At 34.1% G+C, this 27,877-nt stretch overlaps 1 protein-coding gene across 1 annotated transcript in view; it reads right to left on the bottom strand.

The window, feature by feature from the left end:
* The window catches only part of LOC129220581 (corticotropin-releasing factor receptor 1-like), a 68,233-nt gene that overhangs the window by 13,982 nt on the left and 26,374 nt on the right, over nucleotides 1–27,877 (bottom strand). Inside the window, exon 5 of the mRNA XM_054855012.1 lies at nucleotides 5,029–5,159. Coding sequence (XP_054710987.1) covers nucleotides 5,029–5,159 — 131 coding nt within the window. The remainder of the gene's footprint in view (nucleotides 1–5,028; nucleotides 5,160–27,877) is intronic.

Here is a 27,877-nt window from a genome sequence, read left to right as displayed (position 1 = left end):
ACCGTTCGGCCGATTTTTATGAAATTTGGCACAAAGTTAGTTTGTAGCGTGGGGGTATGCGCCTCGAATGGAATGGGAGAGCGAATGAACATAGCCAATTGGCGAGAAATTCGTCGTCCATAATTTGTAAATATACAGGCGAACCGAATGACCTTTTAATTTCCAACTACGGGCAAAGCAGTGCAGGTAACACTAGTCGTCCATAAAAAGAAAGTCTGGATCAACATGATCCAGTACAACTTATCTGCAATACCTTTGCGACGTAACGCTTCATTGTTCAAAAACGTAAAGTGGTATTCTGCCATTGTGCATGATGCCTACACACTACATCACGCCTAAGCCGCACAGATCACGTTCACAAACAAATGTTTCTGCACAACGTCTTCTACACTTTCTCTCTACAGTAGTTGGTGACCAGAATCACTTGTCACATTGAAACGAGATTCGTTGGTGAACATCACTCTAGACCAATGTTGGCGATCCTGAACCAACATGTTCCTTACACCAGCGTAATCTCTTACGACGGACGATGGCGTGATTAAAATGGGATGCAATGTACGGGTTTCCGTGCATACAAACCAACATTATTTAATCGCCGTGAGATGATTCTTGGAGAAACATGTGTACCGGTAGCGGTTACAAGATTTGCAGTCCATTAGTGAAATTTCTGTTCCTTTTTGCCAACGAAGGCTAGATAGCAATCCTCTGAAGGTTTGGTGTTCCTACCATAACCCCCAGCATGCTTTCGCAAAGCATTTCTACCTGCAACGGCCGTCTTTAATTGTGAGATGACACCTTTTGATACATCCATTGCAACAGCTACAGTGGTGGCACTTTAACCTGCTTCCAGTCGTCCAACCGATCGTCCACGATCGTAAGTATTCAAATGTTGTCTTGCTGGCATTTTACTCTTAAATATTTCAGGAACCAAACAGAATTTCACAGAATTTTTTTCTAACATACAACATTTTTTTTTTGTTAAACACCAACCAGCGTGAATTTTCGTACCAATCTTGAACTTTTATGCACTGTCTTTTAACGAGTCTTGATCTACCACGCCATCTGAACTTGAAATTATTTCCATTGGTTAGCTGTATGAGGCATAAATTTGCATAAATCGCTTGTTCCGTAGAAATTGTCAATCCGTGTAGTTCCGTTCTTGCTATTGTATTGTACAGTGTACTTATCAAAAATTACTGTACAGTTTAACAATGTCACGAAGTGAAAAGTTTAATTTACTTACCTTCAAAAATTACATTATTACAAACATAATTAAGCAATATTTAAAATAATATATTCATAAATATATGAAAAGAACGCCAAATGTGAGATTTAGATAAATGAATCCAATACAAATTAAGTTTCTTAAGTGAAAAGAACGTTCGATAAAATCTCGAACAGAAGAGGAAACATGTCTGTGTTTCAGTATCGACAATTTAAGACTTGAAAGAACACAACAGCTGTCGCTTTAAGGATTGTTAATCACTAGTTCTGCTTGTATCTCCGAATCAAAATTTCGTAACTCGTTCGAAATTCTTTTCCGCCGTCTGCAAAGTGCATCTTTGATTGCTTTTGAAGGAACATGTGTCGTTATTGAAGATTCAACAGCTCGATTCCTTGTATTAATGCTTCAGAAAGAAAGAAATTAGTCCTACAATTTGTGAAACGTAGTTCTCGCTGATAAATCAATTTCAAAAGTAATTAAAATAAAATTCGGAATTCTAGAGAATACTAAAGTAAAAAATAAAACATCCTAGCAGGCAAAATTTTTTTTTAATACCAGCGCAAAATGAAAAACAATCAAACCAAAAATAAATAGCAGAGTTAGGGTAATGTTAGTAAATGTATTTGATTTCTTAAAACGAAACGAAACATGAAGCTTTTCAAACAACGATTAATTAAAAAAAAAAATACTTAACCAGTACTTGATCAACTTTTTAGAAAAATTATACTTTAAAAATGAGTACAAACAAATTAAATTTTTGGACCAGAATGTTCTTTCATCCCAAAACTCGAACATGTTTGGAACTTGCTCAACACCTATCTCCCTTACAAGCAATGCTCTACTCTGAAAGAATTCTGCTGGATGGTTCTGTTCTGATGAATTCATTCTGAATGATCTATTTTGAATTATATATTCTACATGTCTGACAGACTTCCTGAATATTGTACGAGTAGTCAATCGTCAAAAAACCATATTCACCATTAAAAAGGCTTTTCTAAATTAACGTTTTGACTGTTTTGAAAGAAACAGAGTTAGTTCACTTACGGCTTTACTCGAAAAATTATTTGTGCTTTTAGTTGGTGCAGCTTCTAGTAAAGGCAATCTGACAAGCGACGTGATTCTCGTACCGGTCGAAAGTTTCCCAGTGTCGTCCCCCGTCGTCCCATTCAGGTATTCCCTATTCCAGACTGATGAGTCCGCAACAAGAACGAAACTGCAAACTCTGGATAACAGGGCTGTCGGTATACAGCATGTAGCTTTGCTTTGACCCTGGCTAAGGCCCCTATATATACGAGCCGACGCAGCAGCTTAAGATCAGCCTTTTTGGATCGGAGCGCGTGCTTGAGTGGTTGTCTTTTCTGGAGAGTTATCGCGTTGGTGAATGTTCACTATAAGCAATTATTAGTGGCACATGAATTGTTTATAAAATAAAATATTATTTTCTGCAAATTTGGCGAAATCCGAAACTTTGGTGTGGTAACCCAAGCAGTGCAACAATGAAAAATCGGCTTAGGGGCGGTGACTTACTGATCGTTATTCGCGTTAATGGGTGAATGAAGATACTGAAATTGTTGCTGACGCTGTCACATAGTTGTGACTATAGTAGGACAAAATACTTAAGCATAACTTTATTATAAGTTTAGACTGCAAAAATCAACAAGCAAGCACAACATCAAAATCAAAACTATTGAGCTTACATACTATCATTTCAGAATAATAATTTAAAATAGAATTGCGTAAAACCTTGATTTTTACCAGAACTATTTTTACCAGAATTACTACTTCTGTTTCCGGCAAGAGATATCCTGCGAATGCTCCAAAAGTTCAACAAAAAATGTACCTGCTTCAAAAACGAAAATTTATCTCCAATAAGTCAACAGATAAGTAGGGTAAAGAAGGGTAAGATGACAAATTAAGCATTTCTATACTTCGTTTATTGATATCAACATCTCTCTGAGAGTAAATTTATATTTTTTAACTTTATAAAGTATGGAATTACTCGACAACATTTAGCAATATTTTTTCTCACTAATTATTTACAAAATTCAAGATTTAATGTAAAGGACCATGTGTTTTGTATGTTTTGTTTGAAATTGATGTCTGAAAAACGCCTAAACAAATGCGTCTTTAGGACATCAATTTCCATCATTACTGCAACCGAACAACTAAAAATTATTTTAAATTTCTTTCAGGGGACGCAAGTTACGGAGAGAAACATTTTGAAGACCCTTCTTTTCAGACAGACTGGGAAGAAAAAAAAGAGGAGAGGGAAGAGAGGGAACTTAATTTTCTAAGCAGTAAGCTGCATCTGTTAAAAAGATATTAAATTTAAAGATTTCTTTTTGAAAAACTTCACATCTTTTTTCCCCAACATAATTTGCTTTTCTTTTCTTTTTGTTGAAATAACCTCATTCCCAAGACACTTTCTTTTATTGAGTAAAAGGTACGGATCACCTGACCCCATCTAAACACCCCCATTACCTAGTACTCAGCTAACACAGGGATCCCAAACTTTAATGATTCGCGGCACCCTTTGAGGAATTAGAATTTTCTCAAAGCATCCTAATCTGGTTTTATATATATATATATATATATATATATATATATATATATATAATTGTTACTATATGGTCCCTTCGCGGCACTACTCACCTCTGCGGCACCTGGTTCGAAAATCTCTGATCTAACTTTTTATAATTTTTATTATCACTATTATCACTATCATAATTCTTTCTTTTTTCTTTTTTTTTTTTTTGTACCCAACAGTTTGGAAATTATTTGTGAGCAACTAAACTCAAAAATAACTACCTTTAGCAAGAAAAAAAAATTCCGATTTCGGAGGGGGCCCGGGGCCTCTTAGTCCCTTCCTTATATACGCCCTTGTATAGCTATAACCTTAAAACACTGTTATTTTATTAAGAAAAAGAATGCAAACATAAAACTATCTTGACCTTGATGATATCAGATGTTTCAATGAACTTCCATCTGAATGTTTGCATACACAAAAAACAACTGTTTAAACAACTTGCCTCAATCAGAAAAAGGCGGAATAGCAGAAACTTTGTTTCATGCTTCCAGCCTCTACCTAGTACTGCTACCTGTCATGGAGAAAGGCTTTTAAGGATATACATTGAGTTATATAGGACCAGGACGGAGTTTAAACACTTTTTTCCTCATGGGTTCATGTAGCCCTTGGAGGCTCAAGTAGCCCCTTTTTACGGTATCTATTTTATTTGAGCACAACTCTAGAAATCAACAGTTATGCAGATAAAGATTTTTAAGTTTCGTATACTTTTCATAAAGTAGAAAAAAAAAGATGTTCACGCCATTGAACCTCCCAATTTCTCTTACTTTTTTGGAGACTCAACCAAATCAGCAAAACTACTTCCGTAACCTTGAAATTCCTTCAATCTTCCTTTACACCCATTAAAGTCCCTAACATTTTTCCCTCAGCTCCCTACTTGCTCAGTTGTCCCAGCTCTGGATAGATTGCAAAGAATCAAAAAAAAAAAAAAAGAGAAGCTGCCTCCTTACTACTATTCTCTGGACTCAACGATGTCTTAATATTAGGGGTTATAGGTTCGAAGCTTAATATTAGGGGTTATAGGTTCGAAGCTTAATATTATTATTATGGTCCCATCTTCCCTTAATACACAAAAACGTGGTAACAATTTTATTTTCAATGCTGTTGAGACTCCGCTCAAACTTTCAAGCAAAGGTTTTCTTTTTCTATGTTTGCGTTCTTCAGTTTCATTCTTTTCAGAAGGGGCAACACGAGAACGACTGCTTGTTATTTTACTTACTCCGAGAGCGCCAATCATAGGTCCCGTAATGATCCAGACGTACGGAGAACGTCCATAGCCTTCCCAGCAGTCCGTGTTCAGATGCGTCGTCATGGTAACGCACCAGCTGATAATGAGTGCAAGGGGAATACCTAGAGGGGGAAAATTGGAACAGTTGGCCCATAGGAAATAAATTGTAAATGCAATATTTAAAGCAAACAATGGTTTATTACAAGAGAAAAATACTATATCAAAGAATCATGTTAGAAATCTCAGGTATATCAGTGTGTAGTGAGGGCACGGGCTTTTTTATTTTTATAATTTGTTAGCATAGAAAATGTAAATTTAAAATACTTTTTTAGTAAGATTTTACAGGAAAAAGTAAAATATTTATTTAAAAACCACGCAGTAATAATACAATCGAAGAACAATTCTCAAGTTATAGATTCAAAAAAAAAAAGAGCTGATGTGTGCATCACATGACTTCCTTTTACGCCAATTTAATGATAGTAGCGCCTTGGAGTAAGCAAAGAAACACTAAATATTTTCACGCCTAGTTTCTTGCGACCCGAAGCAAAAAAAAAGTTTTACACAAAATTTTGTTCCTCATTATTGGCAATTTTAATGTGATTCAGTGGTTAAAACTCTTTAAATGTCACCAACATTGGTCAAATTAAAACCAGATTTAAAAATTTAAAAAAAAAGAAAAATATTGCCAAATTTTTCGCCAAGTTGGCGATAAAACTTGGCGGCCAAAAGTATGGCGATATATAGCCAAGTGTTTGACAAAGTATAACACCACACGAGTTAGCATTGAAATTAACAATGATTTCCCCCAAAAAAGGTGTAAAAAACCCCCTTAGGAACATCCGAATGCAACCAAAAGGGAAGGTAACTAGATCCCACTAAGAGTCTACGTACAAATTTTAATCAACTTTCTATGACATACCGTTTTTGAGTTATGCGAGATACATACACACATACGCACATATGGACGTCACAAGAAAACTCGTAGTAATTAACTCGGGGATCGTCAAATTGGATATTTCGGGTGTCTGTACGTTCCGAGGCATATATCCACGTGCGGTCGGGTCGAAAAAAAAAAAAAAAAAAAAAACCTCACCATTCATTCGGGTTGAGCAAAATGGAAATTAAGGCCGATTTTTGAGTGAATTTTTTTTCGCGAATACAATAAATACTTCTTTTTTTGTAAAAGGAAGTAAAAAGGGTGCAAAACAATAAAAATGTTGGAACGTAAGAAACGGAACTGACGCACTAATGGTGAACGATAATATAATTTAATGAACTTTGGTCCCGTTGGTAGATCAAATGAACTCGGGGTGTCCCAATGGGAAGTCACGGGAGGTCACTGTGACTTCCCCAAAAATTCCTTTATTCGGAAAATTTTGTCTGATGATTTCGCAAAATTATAATCCTTCGGCGAAATTTGGAGTTCCATTCGGCGAAATTATCATCATTCACAGGGAGTGGACTCAAATAAAATTTTCTGAAGACAAAGTGAAATTATGAGGAAGCTCGACCCTCCTCCCTTTAGCCCGTAAAAATTCCTTAAATATGCATACGAAAATCATTAAAAACATTGAAAAAAAAACATTTTAAAAATTTTTAGTTATTTTTACTTTTTTCTATATCTAATACATAGAAGAAAGTATTGGATTCGTGCAAATTTTCGAATTTCGAATTTTGACAGATTCGAACGTTTTGAGGTGTGCTGAGTCCATTTCGACTATTTTTGGAAAATGTCTGTCTGTCTGTGTGTGTGTATGTGTGTGTGTATGTATGTGTGTGTGTATGTGTGTGTGTCACGTCTGTGTGTGACCAGTTTTTTGTGGCCGCTCTACAGCAAAAACTACCGCACGAAATCGAACGAAATTTGGTACACATATGTGCCCCTATGTGAACTTGTGCCCATTGGTTTTGGGCGCGAATTCCTCCAAGGGGGGTGGAGCAATGGGACGTTTTTTGAGTTACGCGTGCTTGCTATTCCTCAGGAAGTAACTGGCGGAATCAGACAAAATTTGGTCCATATGTTGTCATTAACAGGAACAGGTGCTGATTCAATTTTGGTGTCAATAACTCAAACGGGGGTTGAGCTATAGAACGTTTTTTGTCGTCGATTGTGACTGCTGTATCTCAAGAAATAATGAACAGAATGAAAGAAAAATTTATCGGCAAGTAGTCCTTAGTGGGTATAAGAGCTGATTTTATTTTGGTGTCAACAGCTAAAAAGGGGGTAGCGCAATCGCCCGTTCTTTTTTTCCATTGTGAGTGCCCTATCTCAAGAAGTAATGCTGCGTTCTGGTTGAAATTTGGAATATCTGTGAATCCATACGTAAACAGGCATTGGTTCAATTTTGACGCCAATCGCTCCAAGAGGTGTTGATTTTTTTTTTTTTTGAATAAAAATAGCTTTATTAATGCAACAATAAGAAAGATAAATCGTAATAGATTGTCGTCTGCGTATTTCTCGTGATTTTAATTGAATGGAAATGATCGGAAATATTATCTCAATGATTTAAAATTTTTAACTGTTGCCATCTTATGTTTGTAAACAAATGAAATATTTGTAATTAATTCAAGCAAGGCTTTTAAAATAACTTTCAATTTTCGCTCTTTGCTTTGCTTTTAAAATAATTCAGACATTGGGATGGTAGTCAAGTTTTTGCATGTGTAATTTTGTTTTTGTTGGGAATATTGCTTCCTCGTCAAGCATGGGGAGGGATCAGAAAAAAAAAAAGAAAAATATAGAAGAAAGTTTCGTGATGGCCACAACATACTAGTTTTTTTTAGTTTTAGAATGTGCTGTCAGTTCAAAATTTTCGAAAATTTCGGATCACAAACACCCTTGCATCATTCGGCGAAACTACGAGTTCGATTCGTTGAAAATGTCATCATTCAGCAAAATTTGAAGTTTGATTCGCCAAAATTATCATCACTCTGGAAAAATTGAAGTTCCATTGAAAGAGTTCTATAATAGGGTAGAGACTGAATCTGGCAACAGTTCCATGTTCCAGCAAGGGGAAAAATTAGAGAGGCAGAATACAAAAAATTGTATTGATTCCGAGTCAACTGAAATATTTACCACTCTAATTTTTATTACAAATACTGTCCAACCACGGATTGCATGGCATTTTCAAATGTCCAGATAAGACGAATCTATGTGAATAAAGGGGAAAAGTAAAAATTTGATGCGCATATTCCGCTCATTTGAATGAGACTCTGCTTCTGCAAAAGCTGACATCGGTAAAAAATCATTGATTCGTCCATTTCCGACTGTAAAACGGATGTTGTTTTTCCATACAATCCGTGGTCAGACAGTACCACTCTAATCTCTCTCAAACCGATCTCCTGGTGGCTAATGGAAGCGATATACGAGTCGTTCCTCTACCCTATTATAGAACTCTTTGTTTTTATTCGGTAAAATTTGGAGTTTTCTTTAACAGTTGAGAATTTTCGCTCTACCAATAATTTAAGTTCGTCAGTCCCTGAATTTACTATGAGATGGGATTTGAATTAACTTGAAAATCTGGCACTTTACGTAAAGTTGGATTTGATGCTTAGGTGCGAAATAACTTTTCGACCTGTCGAGCTACTGATATGTGTGAAATGGCTGCAGTCTATGAATTGGGGCATGTAAGCGGAAAAATTGTTTTTTGTTGCAATTCTTTGAGGAACATATCAGAAAACAACTGAACTACAACATATAGATTCAGTGGAAGTCTGGACCACATGCAATACATCAGATAGCCATGTTATCACATCCAGAGACTGCAGTTTCGTTCTCATTAGAACTCTTCTGTCTGGAATAGTGAATAACCGAGGGCGAGGCCGCAGGTGCGGTTTGTCTCAAAAATCGAAAGGCAAAGCTTGAGCATTAGCAGTCACTCGCTGTTGAGATAAATTTCCTTTATCAAGCAGTCTGTTGGTGCTCTCAGCTTCATTGAGATAACGCCTGCCTCGGTTATTCACTATTCCAGACTGATGAGTTCTAATAAGAACGAAACTGCAGTCTCTGGATGTGATGACCGGGGTGTCTGATGTATTGAATGTGGTTCTGCCTTAGTGGCGGTAACTTAGTGCTAATATCCAAGCTTTTCCTTCAGTTTTCGAGTCGAACCGCACAATGGTTACTTGACACGTTTTTGAAAACTACAGAAAGAGGATTCCGAAATGCTCAGAAACGTTTTTGAAAACATGAATAGCAGCCGTCCCATAAATTAAGAAAATTTTCAGGATTTTTTCACAGAGAAAGGACACATTTGCGCTGCTTAACAATTAGAAGGCTATTACTCCCAAGCAGGAGAGGGAGGTCACTGTTACCTCCCAAAAATGTCCTTATCCGGCACACTTTGTGTAACGGTTCGGCAAAATTATCATCATTCGGCAGAATTTGTAGTTCTATTCGGCAAAATAATCATTTTTCGGCAAAATTTCAAGTTCCAATCGGCAGATTCAGAATGTTTTTGTTCTCCCGAAAAATTAAGTTCGGTACACTACTGCTCAGAACAATAAACACTTGATTTAAGACAGATTATTCAAAGCAGATTCATCACACTTCCCAAACTATTCATTTGCGAACTGAATATAACCTTTCTCGAATCACAATCCTTAATTAAAGATTATCGCTCTGACTGATATATTTCTTTGTCTTGCATCAGCTTTTACAACACTTAGCTCACGAATATTACAGAAACTAAATATCGGCTTCTGCCGTTGAAAGGACGAGAAGCTAATTATACTTCAACTACTTAGTTTTCTCTTTGAAGTCGAACAAAAAGCACCAATGCTAATTGAGTAAATGACTAATATCTTCTACAAGCATGAGGAATACATATTGATTATATCCACAGCAATTCTTGGTAATTAATGGCAATGAGCTTTTGAAATGCATGCAGTAAATAAGAGCTTTTATTAATAGTGGCTTCAAGAATCTGAAAGTAAATATTTTATTAAACAAGCGATATAAGTACGGGTTGGAAAATAAGGACAGCGCTATATTTTAGTAAACGATGCGTATTCTTAACTCAACGTTCAATACGGTTGGAACTTTGATTATTAGTTTCTTTTTTTTGTTCAACTGAAAGCGTTTATATTTACTTAGAAATCATTTACGTCTAATGTCTCATCAGCTGCTATGGGTTTAATCAGATCACTTGAAGTTGATTACGATACAAAGGTTATTTCAATAATTCTTTCCTTGAAGGATTTTCGTTCTGAATAAGAGAAATTCAGAAAATGCTAAGCAGGTTCCATGAGGGATGGAACACGGATGCAACCACCATACCTCAACTCCTCGTTTGTAGAAGTGCAGGGCTGAGGGTCAGATGCCAGGTCTTCTAATTCCAAACGTTCGACCATTAGCTGCTGGTCTAGTTTTGGCAAGAATTTAGCTCATAGTGAGATATATAATTATTATTTGGTACATTAAATATGATTATTTTTCTTGAAAAACAGGTGCAATCGGAAATTCTAACCTAATCGGAACCCTAAAGCAACGTGTCAATAACGCAAAGAAAGTCATTTTCAAATGAAACTACAAGTTTAAAAAAAAAAACGAAAGCTAAGGATAGTTTTTGTGTTTTAAGCCTTGAACGATGTTTAAGAAGCCCAGTGGGCTCAATGACAAATGTTTTTACCATTGCGACGAAAAGTTAGTTGCCGATCTTGATTGCAATTTCAAGCTTTCATCTTTACGAGTGCTATCTCATACCGTCAATTTCTACGTTTTGTATAGCAAGGAAGACGCTTTTCAACCGACTTCAAAAAGGAGGCGGTTATCAGTTCATACCGTGTATGTTTTTTTTTTTTTTTTTTTTTGTACTCCATTTTTACTTTGTAAACACGGGTTCCCGAGCCTCCGCTCTTTTATCGTAGGGGATGTGGGGCAAAGTGAAATAGTTAAGGTGACTGAGCTTTTTTCAAAATGAACAAATTGGAAATTTATTTTGTAAATTACGGTACGTAAAGAAATAACGTTCTATTTTATAAAAAAAAAAACTTACATTGAAACATTTTTTTTTGGCCAGTAAATTTGCGCATTGAAAAAAATGGAAAATGTTCACTTTTTTTCCATGGGACAAAGTGAAAAATAAAATATTTTTGTAATGAAATATTTTCTATTCAATAAATAAAAATATTTTCATCAAACGAATAATAAAAATGGTTATGGGAATGTAAATAAAAGGATAAAGGAATAAATGAAAAAATACTGAAACAATAAACTGAAAATTAAGTTAGTTGATTAATTAATGTATCAAGAAAAATAAATGAACAAGTAAAAGAGTGAATGATTGAGAAAATAAATGAATGAATGAATAAATATATAAGTGAATTATTAAATAGAGGAATGCAAATGAATGAATTAATAAATGAGTATGTAAATGATTGAGCGAGTAAACAGAAGAAAAAAAACTATTTCATTTTGCCCCATCCACTTTACCCCACATCTACTTTACTGATTGCCGAAAATATTTAAAATACAAATAAGCTTAATATTAACGAAATAAATACTGCACCGAGTATTAAAAAGTCCCAATTTTTTCAAAATTGTGTGCCCCAATTAATAACAAGAACTTCATCACTTTCTAATAAGAAGAATAATTTTTGACTTGTGACGAAATATTACAATACGAGTATAATTTTTTTTAAATTGCCTGTACTATTTATTATATACTTTAATCTATGGTGGTATTTTTTCATGGCTGTAATATATTACATGTGATACGATATAGTTAAAATATTACCAGATAGGTGTCGCTAAAAGTAGAGTAAATAGTTCACCATTTCATTTTGTCCCGCTATTTCACTTTGCCCCACATTCCCCTACTATATTTCTTCTGTTCATACAGTTGAAACTTTTATAACTTACATAACTCTTGCGTATGAAATGCAGAGCGACTAGTGTTACAATTCGTAATTTATCATGGCAATGACAGAGGTTGACACCAAATGTGCTTTCTGGAATAAATGTTTTTGCCTACGCACTGACTGGTTTTCAATTTTCAGTGTAAAAACAATTCAGAAACGTTCCTCGAAAAGAATGAGCAGCTAATGGGCCTAAATTCTGCCAATGAGTGACGTATTTAAAAAAAAAAAAAACAGAAAGGCTCCCAGCTAAAATTTAGTGACTTTCCGGAACTCCGAATAAACTGGAATATTTCATATTTCTGAGGAATTCATAAACGTTCCTAATAAAAGTAAATCACGTTTTGGGGGAAAAAAAAACAGCATTCTTCCTAGAAACGCTGCATATGTTTATAGTAAGGCCCCTAAGTGGATGAACCGACGCATCCACCATTTTGGAGCAAACTTGATCTGATTTACTAGGAAAAGCTCCTAAGGCCTTAGAAAAAACTGGGCCAAAGCTAACGCTGAACTACAAGTAAACATGCGGCCCCTTGTTTACCTTCACTTCCTGCAAAGCTACAGGATCTGGAGACTTTTTTTTTTTTTTTTTGGAGGTGCTTTTGGATCTTAGTCAATCCGCACGGATCGTAATGTAGCTGATACTGAAACATTTGATAAAAACTGCGATTATAATTTTAAAACTTGGAGTTAAAATTATTTTTCACTGCAGAGAGAAGTCCGCATTCACGTAACTTAAAGCTATTTAGGAAACCTTTTCGATGAGATTTTTGAATTTTCCAGGGAATTTGGTCCAAACCTGTGAAATTCCGGAATGTTGCCCGGAAATAATCTGAGAGGTTTTGTAATTTTCTTAGTGTTGTTAAATGAGCAAGAGACTTTAAAACACTGTACTCTCTTAAAAAATTCCAGCGATTTTAACTCAGACTGAGTAAATTTTCACTCCTTTCCAGTGTCGAAAACGCACTTTCCTTATAGGAGTGAATTTCATTCCTTTTCCGGAGCGGTTATTTTCACTTTGGATAAGCTAATTTCACTCCCTTTTGATAAGTGTTTTTCACTCTTTTTAAAGACTAAATTAATATCCTAAATGAGTGGCTGCTTTCCGTTTTGGAAAGCCGCTATTTCACTCTTTTTTAGAATAAAATAGGTAAAATCATTTCACTCTCATTTGGTGAAATTTTTTTAAAACGTGTTTTCATGTGCGAATGCTGTGTACTTGAATTTAAAAATGTTTTTTAAACTGTTATTTCATTTGAAAAAAAAAATTAGTTTTTAAGTTAAAAAAATGAAGAAAAAAAACTGTTTTTAGTGTTTCCGAAGAGGATGCAGAAAAACTGTATGGTAAGTACGAAGAATTTTCTTTTTTATTAAAACTTTTACTGGTAATATTTCTTGAACTACTCGTATATCGTTACAAATCACCCACGTGCAATATTACGTACATTTCCGAATCTAAAGATTGAAATAAAATTAAAAAACTCACACAGTTCCAAATAAATAGATTTAAAATTTTGAAACTCTATATTGATATTCTCGGTGTGCCTTTTTACATTAATAATGTTTTAAAAGTTACATCAGTCCAAATTAATTTAAAAAGTCACTCATAAATTGTGACAAGATACGTTTGAATTCAATTTTGTTTCTTCGGGGCCATTCATTAATTACGTAAGGACAATTTCGGCAATTTTTGACCTTCCCTTCCCCCTATGTAAGGGTATGTAAGACTCCCCCCCCCCACCTTACGCAATATTCTTTTTTTACTTCACAAGAATAAAATAACAAATATTACACCACTGGGATCGTTCTTAAATTAACTATCATTTTTTTTTTAAAACATTTTCGAGTAAAGAAATGTTTACTGTAAGGAATCTAGACCGAATGTTTTTTCGACAAATAATTTTTGTATATGATGTGATAATTAAAAATAAGACATGCAAAACACAGTGCGATTCTTTTATTATATTTTACACGTTTCATTCTTTGAAACACAAGTAAAAAACAGCTCATCCTATAATACATACTTTTACCTTCCTGAAGCAAATGAAATACAATATTTCCCAAACCACTTGACCGCGGATTTCTAATATAAAATATCGGCTTGGAAAATATTACGTAAGAATGGATCTACCCCTCCCCCTCTCCAAGCAAGGGTATGTAGAGAATTTTCCACCCCCTCCCCGTCAGGACACTTACTTAATGAATTGGATGTTACACATATGAATGAGTGTATTGTACAAAGTTTATGATACTCTTTAAAGTTTATTATGCACACAAACAATATTTCATTGATTTAAAATATACGCAGTGGTTGGAGCTCCGACCATCGGGAGCGGATTCGGTATCCGACCTATAGATTTGCGCATGGTCGGGTCTGTAACACCTGCCTAAAATATATATACAGTACACACACACACACCAAAGATGGTAACGACTGTTTCAAATGTCCTATTTTTGATTCGATGACAGAAACAAAATTGTTGATGAAAGTTTCATTCGTTTGGAAGAAAAAGTTACAAAAAGTTCGCCGTAACATTGCACGTGGATGATTTGTAATGATATACGAGCAGTTCAAGAAATATTAACAGTTACAAGTTTTAATAAAAAACAAAATTCTTCGCACTTACCATGCAGTTTTTGTGCACTTCCTTCAGAAACCTCATTCGGCAACAAATATTGTTTAAATTCATTAAATGAAGACATTTAGCTAGCGACATCCACTTGGTACTCGCGACCAACGTTGGGTAAGCCTAACGTGGAGGTATAGAAGATTCTCCCTAAACAAAATCACGTGACAGAATCGAACCAATGAAAATGTTTTTGAGTCCTTTTTAACCGACTTCAAAAAGGAGGCGGTTATCAGTTCATACCGTATGTATGTTTTTTTTTTTTTTTTTTTTTTGTTTGTCCACTCACAGCGTCTCACCTAATGAACCGATTTTGATGATTATTTTTTTAATGGATAGGGGATGGCTCAACTTAGGTCCCACTACTTTGTTTGACCATATTTGTTCTTTAGAAAAAAAAGTTATGGGCAAAAAACAATAAATTTCATGCAATTTCCCTATTAAATGATTAAATTTAAAACCCATTGTTATGAAGTTTGGTGCCATACGACAGTAACATTAATAGTAATTGTAATGACAATTTTGAATGAAGGCTTCTCTGAAGCAATCATCAAGTTTCCTCAGGGGGATATTTCGACAATCGGGAATCTGGCTCTGTCTTCTCATTTTTTGGCGTAAATAATTTTATTTTGGTAACCCTGCTAATTTATAGCAACAATATGTGAATTATCGAAATCTTCCCTTCTTCAGTGTTATTGCTCCATAGTGGGGTAAACCTAACCTGGAAGCGAGGTGATGCAATGATTAGGATCTGCTTAGACTTCACAATATGCTACCATTAGGTTTGCCTCAACTACAGTAGTATTTTTTTCGTTACCATCTATGCCAATAACAGATGATCAGGGCTAAGTAAGAAGATACAGAATTGCATAATAAGCAACTTAGATGCTGTGAAATGAAAATTAGTTAGGAAAAACGTAATACTTAAATAGTTATAATTAAATTAACTACACATGAATTCTAGAAAGGAAGAAAGATAAGTTTTTAGTGCCAATCGCTTAAAGTTTAACGCTTATTTATAGTTTTTTTTTTTTTTAGTATGGAGCATTTTTATAAAAAAAAATAAGGTGAAGTTTCGTGATGGTAACTTCTTACTATTTCTGAAATACCTACATTTACACTAAAAAGAATGAAATAAAAAAATTTTGAAAAAAAAAAATAGAACCGACTTCAAAATTGCTCTAAAAAGTGAAAAATAATTTTATTCTTTAAACATCATCGATAATGCTTTTAAACATAATTTTTGAAGTTGGTGCAAAAACAATACATAAAATCATTCACAGACATAACTTAACTACAACTATAAATTTAACCAGGTCCAGTTTCTTCACTATCACATACGTTATGCTTTGCTGACAACATATTTGAATAACGATATAAATGCTTCGTTCGTAACTTTGGATGCTTTTCTGAAAAAAATTATGAACGAAGCATGGTTACACTCGATTTTACGTTTTGTTTTTGCGCCAACTTCAAAAATTATGTTTAAAAGCATTATCGATGATGTTTAAAGAATAAAATTATTTTTCACTTTTTAGAGCAATTTTGAAGTCGGTTCTATTTTTTTTTTCAAAATTTTTTAAAGAATGTTTTTATATTTCGCTCACCAAACGGAGTGTTTCCGAATTTCACGTGAATAAGGACGAATTTTAGTCTTTGTTTTTTCGTAAAGCGTCTTTTTTCGATAAAGCTAGCACTCAGAAAGAATGAATGCACCCGCAATAGATTTCACTCTTCTTAAGAGTTATTTTTTCGTTCTTTTGAATTACTGTAGTCAATCGGAAAATGTTGAAGCTTCTGTGATGAATTTAAGATAAAATACATTTCTTTTAAAGAATGATAATAATAATAGGTGACAGCATGAAGTTATTTATTGTTTTAAATACGTAAGAAAACGGTGGAAAATAAGGCGTTGCGTATGTATATCCTATCGTTCGAAATTTTAAGCTCGTATTAGCTAACCAATTAGAATATTGTTACCCTTATCTTCAGAGTTGCTTCGAAATCTAGTTTTGCTTAAAATGTCCATAATTTGGTACTGTTTGGCTTAATGAAGGAACTAAACAAGCATTCGGCATACATTTCTAAGAATTTCTACTGGTTAAAACTAAATGTAAGATAAATTAATGCTAGTGAAAAAATTATGCTTAGATAAAAAGGTAATTTTTCCTCCCGCAAATTTATATGAAAGCTTTCATCAAAGGATGTGATACTGAAATCAAAGGCGAATTAAAGAGGTCTTATTAATAGCAGATCTTTGTACTAAAATGGAATTATCTCGCTAAACAACCACACAAAAAATGCGAAACAAACATCCTCCGATGCCGATAATATCCTCATGTCAAAGGAAAATCAATGCTTAATCAGAAGGCTTCAACATAATACGAAATAAAGGGAGAACGAAAGCTTTGATCCTGTTTCAGTCAACAAAAAGTTTCGAGTTCCCTTAATCATAGTTACGCAAATGTCACAATGGCAGATGCACCATTTCTATTGGCTCGCTTTGTCGTTTACCAGCTACTAAGCCAATCAGCGAAGGGCATTATGCGCAGCGAAGTTAGTTCTTCGATACGAAAAGTAATAATAACGATGGGTAATGACGAATTCAATTGATTTAGTCATTCCTCTATTAATCCTGATTAATGACATGCCATGCAATTCATCAAATGCAAAGCAATTTCTAAGAAATAGTACAGTCGTTCAGGGTAACTTTGATTCATAATGTAGGTATGTATTTTTTACCACACCACTTCTATTTTAATGGTGTTGTTGCAACAAATGGCAAGTTGATGAAAACAACTTGCAAAAACATATTGTTCCTAATATTAATTTAGAATCTGATTACATAATACAAATAAAAACTTACAATATTTGTTAGAAGTAAACAAAAGCAAAAATAATAATAATAATAATAATAATAATAATAAAAAGAATAATAATAAGAAGATTGTGTAGAAAGCAAAGCTGAAATAAGTAAAAGAAATTTTTTTTTCACTGTGTTTATGTTTTTTTTTACTGATAAAGAAAATCCATTAAAAAGATCTACTTTAAGTTTAACCCATATTGGACCACTCATAGAACGCGACAGCATTTTTTTTAAAAATTGTAACTACATTATTACTAGGATGTGTTTAGACATATAAAACAAAAATTTTGAAAATATCTTTTATATTTTAAAAAATACAAGCTGTCCTATAAGTAGGACAACGGTCCAAAGCACTACAAAAATCTCAAATTTTTATCTTACCTTCTGAGGAAAAAAAAATTACAAATGAAACTTTGGAAAACATACTAAACAAAGTCCAACATTTCATTTTTGGCATATAGTTGTTGGTTTCCGCTTGCAATTTTTCAATTGGCATCTTCTTTGGTAACCATCAGCATTTTTTACCAGTATATGCTCATTGTTGGGATGAAGGAGTTCTTTGTTATTTTGTAGCAATAAACTGCGCTGTCTTATTCCTTGGAATTGATTCATCTAAGTAACTGATAGTTACTGATCTTCAGAAGATTAATCTATCTTGTAATTCACTCGTACAAAATAATTTAGAAAGGTTCCAGGCTGCAACGAGAGCTGTTTCAAAGCAGTTCAAGAAAAGTGGCCAATACCACTTTTTTCCTTGGATTGAAGCAAAATAAACTTCAGCATGACTGTCAAAAAGGTCTATTCCATTTTTATATTTGTTATAGGTGGTGACACAATATGGCACATCGACTTCTTTTCTGCCTTCCTTGACCCGGTGTTCTACTTTGTTTTTTACTTTTGTATTTTCAAAATTTCTCATCAAAGAAACGACACGATTATCATTCCAGCGTACAGCAGCAAGTTTGTTGGCAGAGTGAAATGCTGCGTCGGAAGTACCTCTTTCTGTCTTAGACAACTCTTTCACAGACTTCAATGAACATTCTGCCATCCTTTTGTCTGTTACAGTCCCAGTTGCACAAAATTCCCTTTGCTTCAATCGAACAAGTAACCCATGGGAGGTAAAAAAGTTATCCATGTATACCTTGTGAAATGCAGGATTTTTCACAAGGTAGCAAATTTTCAACAACGCGTTGAGAAAGTGTTTCGTTACATTTTTCATGAGCTCCTTGATAGAGAATGATATTGAAAGTGCCATCGTAAGATGCCAGCATCCATAATTTGTATCCAAATTTTACTGTTTTTTTTTTTTTTTCATGAACATCTTACAGCTATGTTTACCAAAATAACGCACCATTCTTTCATCAATTGTTAGATTCTCTGAAAAAAACTCCAAAACTACTGCAAAGCAACATTAAGTTTTTCAAACAATGATCGAATTTTGTAATAACGATCTCTTTTCTCGATTGTGGAATTGTCATTGAAATGAAGATAATGTTTGATGTCACTGTATTTTTTTCTTGATTTTTTTTCTTTTGCATTACTAATGTTGTGCATATATCTGGAGCATTTTCCCAATACATTGTTTAACGAGATAAACTGTGATAACCGCTATAAAACATAACACTAGGAACAGCTTGAATTCACTCTCAGAAAAGAATGATCATTCTTTTGGGAAGCATATCAGTTCGTCTCTCTAACGGTGTGTGATATCATGTCTTCAGCCATTACATGAAAAAGTTATTTTGATTCACAATTTTTCTACTTCACATCCTTCATTTCGAAAATAGCCGCATCGGGTTTGTTTTTCGTGAAAATTTCTACAGTTCCAGCAGCATCTTATACATCAGATTTGTCATTCAATGCTGGTGTATGACAATTTGTGAAAAAGTCGTCTATTTCATATTCGTCACTAACTAAATCAGGTTCGGGAGGAATAATAATCACTTCTGGTTCATCAATTTCTTCATCAAGAGAGAGAATTTATATAATCAAGAGCTTCCTCAACTGTCAGAAATTTTTTCGTCATTTTATAAAAATCTCATTATTTCACATATCATCTAAGAAACACCCTGCACTGCAAAGCAAGTCAAAAAGTAAATGATACTCCGCTCTTAAACGAATCCTAAATTTTAGAATGGTTTCCCCTAAAGAGAACAGGTGTACACATACAAAAGATTTCGTTTCAAGGAATGCAAATCTTTACATATCTTGTACATACCAAAATATTACTTAGTGGGGAAAGGGGAAGCTTCTGTCAATCAATTGGACACCCTTCAACCTTAAAACTCCACCCATTTGATCTTGATTTGTTATTGTATGACGACTTGTTTCACGACTATTTTTGTAGGAATGTGAAACGAGAAAAAAATAAGGGTTGGTATTGGACTGTTGTCCTGTTTTTAGGACACCCGAATATTTCGCTAAATAAACCTATAAAATATAATTGTTTTCTTGAATTTTATTATTTATAGCAAAAGCACTGTTCTTCTACTCCAAAAATAAATTCATAAATTTCTTTTTAAAATGAATGTATAATTTTTAATTAATCATAAAATAACATATGTTTATTAAGTTCTAAGTTTTATGGTTATTTCCCAATTTAAATTAAATTTATTTGTCAAACTTTTGCTTGTATATTATACACATCTACGTCAGAAAAAGTATGTGACAAAGTTTATAAAAATCGGTCTATTTATTTGTGATTTATACTTGTTTATTTCAGCTGTCCTATTTGTAGGACAGCGGTCCAGTATGGGTTAAACCTAGTTCATTTTGTAATTTGATGTTATATAAAATTTTTTTTTTTACAATGTTAATACACTTCTACGTAGTTATGTGAAAATTTAGAGCAGGCCGTGGTGGCCTGATCGGTAAGTCGTTGGACTCGCAACTGAAAGATCCAAGGTTCAATGCCAGCTAGTCGAAGATCCTCAGCGTTAATAATGGATGAGGCACGTTAAATATGTCGTAGTAACAAAAGTACTCCCAAGTGAATCAATACCTCAGAGGAGTGCTGTACCAAGGATTTCTCGGCTTCTGGTCTGGGTCAAACGCAGAACTGTGTTTAGGCCTTATCCAACTGGTTAAACCACAAATAGTGAGGTACGAGACACTGGAACGTGATATGATGGGTGAAGATTTAGACGAATTTCAAGGGTAGTAACTCGGCCAGAGTTTTACTTTCTGATTGGTAAGGATTTGGTAATAACAGTTCTTATAGTATAAACTCATATTATAATTGGAAATATTTATTAAAACCAAAGGTTCTGCAAGGTTGACTGTTAAAACCCTCCTCGATGTGCTTCTTGGAGGTTTTGTTTTTATGGATGCCATTTTCAGTTTTCGATTATAGTGCCACCTACATGTCTTTAGCTAAAACTGTACCAATGGGGGGAAAACTTGATGAGATAATAATCAAAATGATAATAATAATAATAATGATAATTAAAAAAATTTGTGCAAATCTTACATAGTTCTTTCAATAAATTTTCTTTATCTGTGCAATACTTTATGGATACCCTGCACAGGGTGTTTGAGGAAGAACTTCCTAATTTGAAATGAAATAACAGCAAAACCGTATGAGATAGAAAGATGAAACAAGTGGATGTTGCTCATATAGGTTTGGAATATATTTTGCACTGGTTTTCAAAAAATATTTCAAAAATTGGGTATCAGAGAGCGCTGTAGCCAAATGTTTTTTAATTGGTGTAGGGGGTGAAAGTGTATGGGATTTGACCTGTTCAATAACCACACTTTTATGAACGAACCAAAATACATTTGACTACAGCGACCTCTAATGCCCAATTTTTGAAAACCGGTGTACTAAAAATTAGAGACTTCTTTGTCAAACATAGCATTTGTTTCCCTTTTCATTCTCTCATTATTTAGCTGTAACGTCATTTCAAAACAGGGGATTCCGTTTTTAAACACCTCGCATTTAAAAATTTAATTCGGGTTAGGAAGATCATGGTAAGAATGAAAACTTCCGTCTTTTTGCCTCAGCCTTAAAACATATTTTGCATGTCGAAAAACATCGATTGAAGGAAAAGTTGCAAACCTCAAGTAACATTCTAGGTTTAAAAACTAAAAACACCCGAGAGTATTTTTTGCAGACAAAAATTATTTTCAAAACTAAGTCAATAAGAACTATCCTTGTATACAGAAGGCACTCATGAAAGTTTAGCTTATTACCAAAATATATGTAAACGTGAGTTAAACTATTAAAGAAAGAGTTCGTGTATACTCAAAAGGAGTAACAGGTCCTTCAATGACCCTTCCAAGAAAGCCATTTGGGATATGTTTACAGTACAATAAATTTTATCTCTTGGCGTAAGGCTATTTTTACGAAACATCTTACAAGAGCCACAAAGAAGTGTATGGTGTAAACGGTATGAAACGTAAAAATGGCACATTGAACGAAATACAGTTTTCCTGAATTAGAGCATTTAAGGTTTTATATTTTTAAGAACGCAGGTGGAGTACCTCACGGGCGCTTTAAACTCAGTCGTTTCCTGTTGATGTGTAAAGTAATAAGAATACACGCAACAAGACTCATTCGAGGAAAATTGAAACAGATCGTGAGTATACTACGTTCCGTTACATTGTGCTTGTTAAAAAACCATTTTGCACTTGCCAACATTTGAAGCTAATGGTCCAAAAATAAATAAAATAAATAAATAAAGGGAAAGAAAACTTCACATATATGTCGCAGCAAAATATTTATGAGTTACAACAACTTTTCTCGCTTTGCGTAAATCATGTAGTAGGACCATTTTGAAACTCTCAGGTTGCTGGCTTACCTATTTATTGCAAAAAACAACGTGGAAAAACGCATTTGCGAAAATAAAATCGAATTGAGCACTTAATTTTGCAGATACAAAAAACGCACGATTTCAAAAGCACGAAGTTTTCATAATTAAATAGCTTTTATAATTTAACCTGGACACAAAATGTGTTCATTTTAATTAGAAAAAAGCTCTTGTTGCCTACTTTTGTGGTTAAATATGGTTTTATTAAATTATTAGATAATTTTTCTAACATAGCAGGACTTTTCGGTGTTTATTGCGATTTTAAAATGTAAAATTCTTACTCTTAACGTTAAGATAAACAAACGTCAAATCGACTTAAATTTGAAAAATAAAACTTAAAACGTAAAACTAAATTATGAAACATACTAAATATGACTCAAATATTTTAAGAATACATAAAAACAGACTCAAATTCAGTAGTAGCAACAATATTTCTGTTTAATCACAAATTATTAGTAGCGAAAATGATTCTAAATTTACAGCATTATTTGTAGAAGAGCTTGATGATGATGTATGAAAATACCATTACTAAGAAATAAGGAATAGGGGAAGATTGCCGTCAAAGCACCGGTTCCTGGAATGGGCTACGAAGATATTTCCCCTTCCAAAGTTTATGCATGTGCGGAATCAGTTCTAGTACCTTCCTTTATCTGAAAACAATCTAACACAGAATCGCCAAGGATTTAAACGGGAACATAAATTTGAAAGAGTGCATTTTCAAGTACAATTCCCCATATTTTATGCTTTATCAGGAATCGTCATAACAGTTACAACTACTAGAATATTCAAAATGGCCCAGTTGCTAACATTGGACCGCTAAGTGTTTCTAGAAATGAACCACCTGACAAAGTGATTCATTCATATCAAATCAAGAATATTATTATTATTCCATCTCAATTATCGTTAGTTGCTCAAATTTGTTTAATAAATATGATAATAACGGAAAACACATTTCCTAATAATTCATAGAAACTAATTTAGGTTATTATAACTTCAACTTAAAAAAAAAAAACTTTTATAATCTATTCAATATTTTTAAGATAAATTTTAATACAGTAACAAATATTTTTGCGGTTCCAGATAAAGTCGAAAAGAGTGGAGTATGGATATCGGAAAATAGAGCATGGAACATGCTATAGCAACCTACTGGATAAGTGAAGCCTTAACGAAGTCTGACGATAATATAAAGGCCCGAAGGCAAGTGAAAGTCAAAAACCGTTTTGCTGTTGATGGGAAACAACTTATTGAGAGTCTGAGAGATATACCACCTGAAATAGAAGAAGAATCAATGAATCATGTTCTCAAACTAGACGTGACGTTTTTGGAATCACTTATAACGCTTTGCGGGAATTAGTATTTCAAGTGGCTGAAAGAAATAATTTATCCAACAGATTTAACCAAAACAAAAAGTCTGGAAGAAAAAATGGTGTTCTAATTTCACGCGACGGCACCCTGAATCAAAACTAACAGAGAATACTACAGTAGCTAGAGCCACTGGTTTCAATAAAGAAAGCGTCAATTTCTTTGAAAATTTAGAGAGCATTTTTGACATCTTGATGGAACAAAAATGTTCAACATTGATACAGGGTTTCTCAACAGTTCAAAAGAGGCATCAAAAAACTTCAGCTAAGAATGGTAACTCACAGTTTGAAACATTTATCAAGTGATGAACGAGATGTAATTACAACAGCTGTGTAATGTGTTAGTGCTGCGAGGCTTTTTGATCATTACAAGCTAAATAATAATAATAATACCAATGAAAACCTTAAAAAAAAAACTTTTTTGAATAATTTATAATTTTTTCTGCGTTTATTCATCTCCCGTAATAACTATTTGTAATTTACACATTGATAGTCCAATTTGAGAATGAAATCCATCGATGTAAACTTGATGGTCTATTCACAGCAACCGGCTGCCCTGAATGCACCACTTGTTATTGGGTTGTTCGGAAAGTAATTTCGTTTTTTTCCCGTCAGAGGACTTAATTACGTTTTTTCGAAACCAACTTCACACTTAAGCCGCATAACCATTATATGTCTTGAGAGCTGATATTGCAAGGCTTGTGTGTGAAAAAGTTCTATTAATTCTACGCAGTAGTTTTTGGTTGGTGCCCTTTTAAATATGGAGAGCAATAAGCAGCATTTTCGTCATATTTTACTTTTTTACTTCAGAAAAGGTAAAAATGCTGTCCAAGCGAGAAAAAAATTGACGGATGCGTATGGAGAAGGCGTGTTAACAGTACGCCAGTGCCAGAACTGGTTTGCAAAATTTCGATCCGGCAATTTTGATGTCGAAGATGCACCACGGTCTGGAAGGCCGGTCGAAGTTGACAAAGATGCGATAAAGGCATTAGTTGATGCAAATCGGCGAATAACCACACGAGAGATCGGTGAGAGATTAAATTTGTCGATATCGACTGTTTATGGCCATTTGAAAGGCATGGGCTTAACCTCGAAGCTCGATGTGTGAGTGCCCCATGTCCTTACGGAGCAAAATTTGTGTCGTCGCGTTGACGCGTGTGATTCGCTCCTCAAACGTCAAGAAAATGATCCATTTTTGAATCGGATTATTACTGGGGACGAAAAATGGGTTGTATACAACAATGTTAAACGCAAGAGGTCATGGAGCAGAAAAGATGAACCGGCTCAAAGCGTGTCAAAAGCCAACATTCACCAAAAAAAGGTGATGCTCTCCGTTTGGTGGGATGTCAAAGGAATCGTTTTTTTTTTTTTGAGCTTTTGCCGGACAATACAACGATTAATTCAGAAGTCTATTGTCATCAGCTGGACAAATTGAATGATTCACTTAAAGAGAAGAGGCCCGAATTAATCAACAGGAAGGGTGTAGTGTTCCACCAGGATAATGCGAGACCTCACACAAGTTTGGTCACTCGCCAAAAACTTTTACAGCTTCAGTGGGACGTACTGCAACATCCACCATATTCTCCAGATCTGGCGCCTTCCGACTACTATTTGTTCCGGTCCCTGCAAAATTTTTTGGATGGCAAAACCTTTACCTCAAATGAAGATGTCAAAAACCACCTGAACCAGTTTTTTGCCAGCAAGGACCAAAACTTTTATGATAGGGGAATTATGTTACTGCCAGAAAGATGGCAAAAGGTGTTGGACCAGAATGGCCAATATATAATTTAATAAAATATTTATTCATTATACGAAAACTGTCTTTCATGTTCCCCAAAAAAAACGAAATGACTTTCCGAACAACCCAATAGAATATTTATTTTAAATTTTGATTTTTTATTGAATAAATTTTTCATAAAAGTGAATAATCTTCTTTAAAGAAAAATATACTAAGTAACTATTCCTATAGTTAATGTAAAATTTGAGTGTCAACTACTTTCGAAAACTATTAACAAATGTTATTTGGTCCATTGGCGGCATCCTTCCTCTAATGAAAAGTGACTTAAAACGTCTTCAAACATTTTGAATGAAGCGGCCCAGCCACTAAAAAAAGGTTGTCAACACCTGCACTGATGGGTAGAGTAGAATCGTGACAACTAGGCACTCAATAACCTGGCATTTGCAGAAACTCTGTCATTTGTCGGTTTCACATTAAGCCAAATTTTCGGCACTCTACTGTAAATAGATGTTAGCAATATGCGCTTCCGGTAGCATGTATTTATTATTGGAAAAATGGGATGCAAAGGGTTATACTTACAGTCAAAAAGGCATTTGGAAGGGGCGAGTTTTATGTGTTATTATTGTTTTTCTATGTTTATGATTTTCCTAAATATGAACATGAGGACCTGGGGGGTAGGGTGGCTCAAAAAAAAAAAAAAAAAAAAAGCTAGCGTCCAGGACGACCCCTATTTTTTGGACTTGCTGATAATATTAGGCTGTAAACGTTTTAGCTTCTTACTCAAATTTTAAGAGGGTGCTCAATGGCCACCCTCAATTTAACATTAGCTGTAGCTTAGAAATTGCCACAAATTTAGAAACATTTAATTTCCCCAGTTTTTTTTTTGTAAGTAATTATTTTTTTGCAATGTATATGCATATTACTCGTGCATATTATAATATGTAGCATTGTTTTTTCAGTTCAATGTATTTGTTTAACCCCCTTCCCCATACTTATGAAGTTTGGGGAGGGTGTTGAGCACCCTCTCTCAGTTGAAATAGGAAACTAAAATTTTTCCAGTATATTACTATCCACAAGTCTAAAAATATTGCGGGGCGCCTGTTATTTAGGAAAAACATTTTTTTACACATTTTTTGAACCACCCTACTAGGGGACCATATAAAAAATAGAATTGAAATCTTTCCCTAACTCAACTCTGCATCTAACGATTGCGAAAATGGAGGTCAATCACATTAGACTCGGACACGCTGAACATCTAACGAGCAATATCGAAAAAGAATTGCTTGCTTAACTCACAAATATCCGTTTATGGTAAAAATAAACTGCAATAATATCCTGTTATCACAAGAATTCGTTATAATAATACTCATATATTTTTTTCTGATCGATAATGTTCATTTTTAGCAATCCCTAGATCCTGGGAATGCTTTCTTCACCAGATTCTGAGAATAGTCAACGAATGTGTTTGTCTAATAGCATATTCGGGGTAATAAATATATGATACTTATGCTTCAGATGTAATTTTTCTTATAAGATATCCCTGGATTATTTCATTTTTATGCTGATCAATAAACAGTGAATATTTCGCCCTTTTGCGTGCTGCCTAGCATTTCATCATGGAGGGCAAAAATGAGTCTCAGTAAAAGCAAAATTCTATTTTTATTGGGTTACTGGTGAGCATTTGAAGTTGCTTTCATATTTATTTATCTTGTTATTTTTAAATTTATTACTATATCTTGTTGTTTTGCGTGTTTTGTAGCAAAACATTAGTCAAATTAGTAGTACACATTAAGAAATCTAACAACTTTCAGATGTTGTTTTTATAAAAACATTGCATTGCTTCCTTTCCAGTTTTACTTTTTAAATTTCTGAAACTGAAATCAATACATAATATGCTAAAACTTTTCTGTTTCTTAAAATGCAGAGAAAAATTGATTCATTCAATCGCCAAACAGACGCGAAAACATTTATTTTGTAGAAATTACCACCAAAATGAAAAATACGCAGAAGAGATAGGGAATTTATAGTAACGATTTTTTACGTAGTTTTTTCAAGCTTTCAAAAAATGTTTTTGAAGAAATTTGTCATGTATTTGTATAAAGTAAAACATGATTTTACATCTTTTATTTTTCTATTAAAAATGTAGTCAAGAAAAACTATTAAATTAGTCTAATTAATCCGAGTTATTACGATTGTATCGAATCTCTCCATTGATAGGGATGATTGAAATTTTTATTTTATTCATAAAAACGGTTTTTAGCTAAAAATGATTAAAAAGTGTAAAAGTGAAGGATTTTTTTAAGTATCGAATGATGGAGCAATATTTGTTCTTTTATTGGGGCGGGAGGAAAGATGCGTATGTAGATAATACAGCACACGATCCATGCGCGTCATTACAAAATTTCCAGGAGGGGGGGGGGCAAAGGGTATATGTTCAATGCATTTAGTAGGAAAAAAACATCGCAACACATACAAAATGCATAATTTCAATAACCTTTTTTAATCCGGGGGGGGGGGGCGGATCAGTTGACCCCTTCCTCCACTCCTGATTGCCCAAATGACGGTCCTGACACGTTCTCAAAAAA

Source organism: Uloborus diversus, chromosome 4 (assembly GCF_026930045.1).
Source record: "Uloborus diversus isolate 005 chromosome 4, Udiv.v.3.1, whole genome shotgun sequence".
NCBI lineage: Eukaryota > Metazoa > Arthropoda > Arachnida > Araneae > Uloboridae > Uloborus > Uloborus diversus.
The sequence above is the reverse complement of the archived record's forward strand: the minus strand, read 5'-3'. Positions and strand labels throughout refer to the sequence as shown.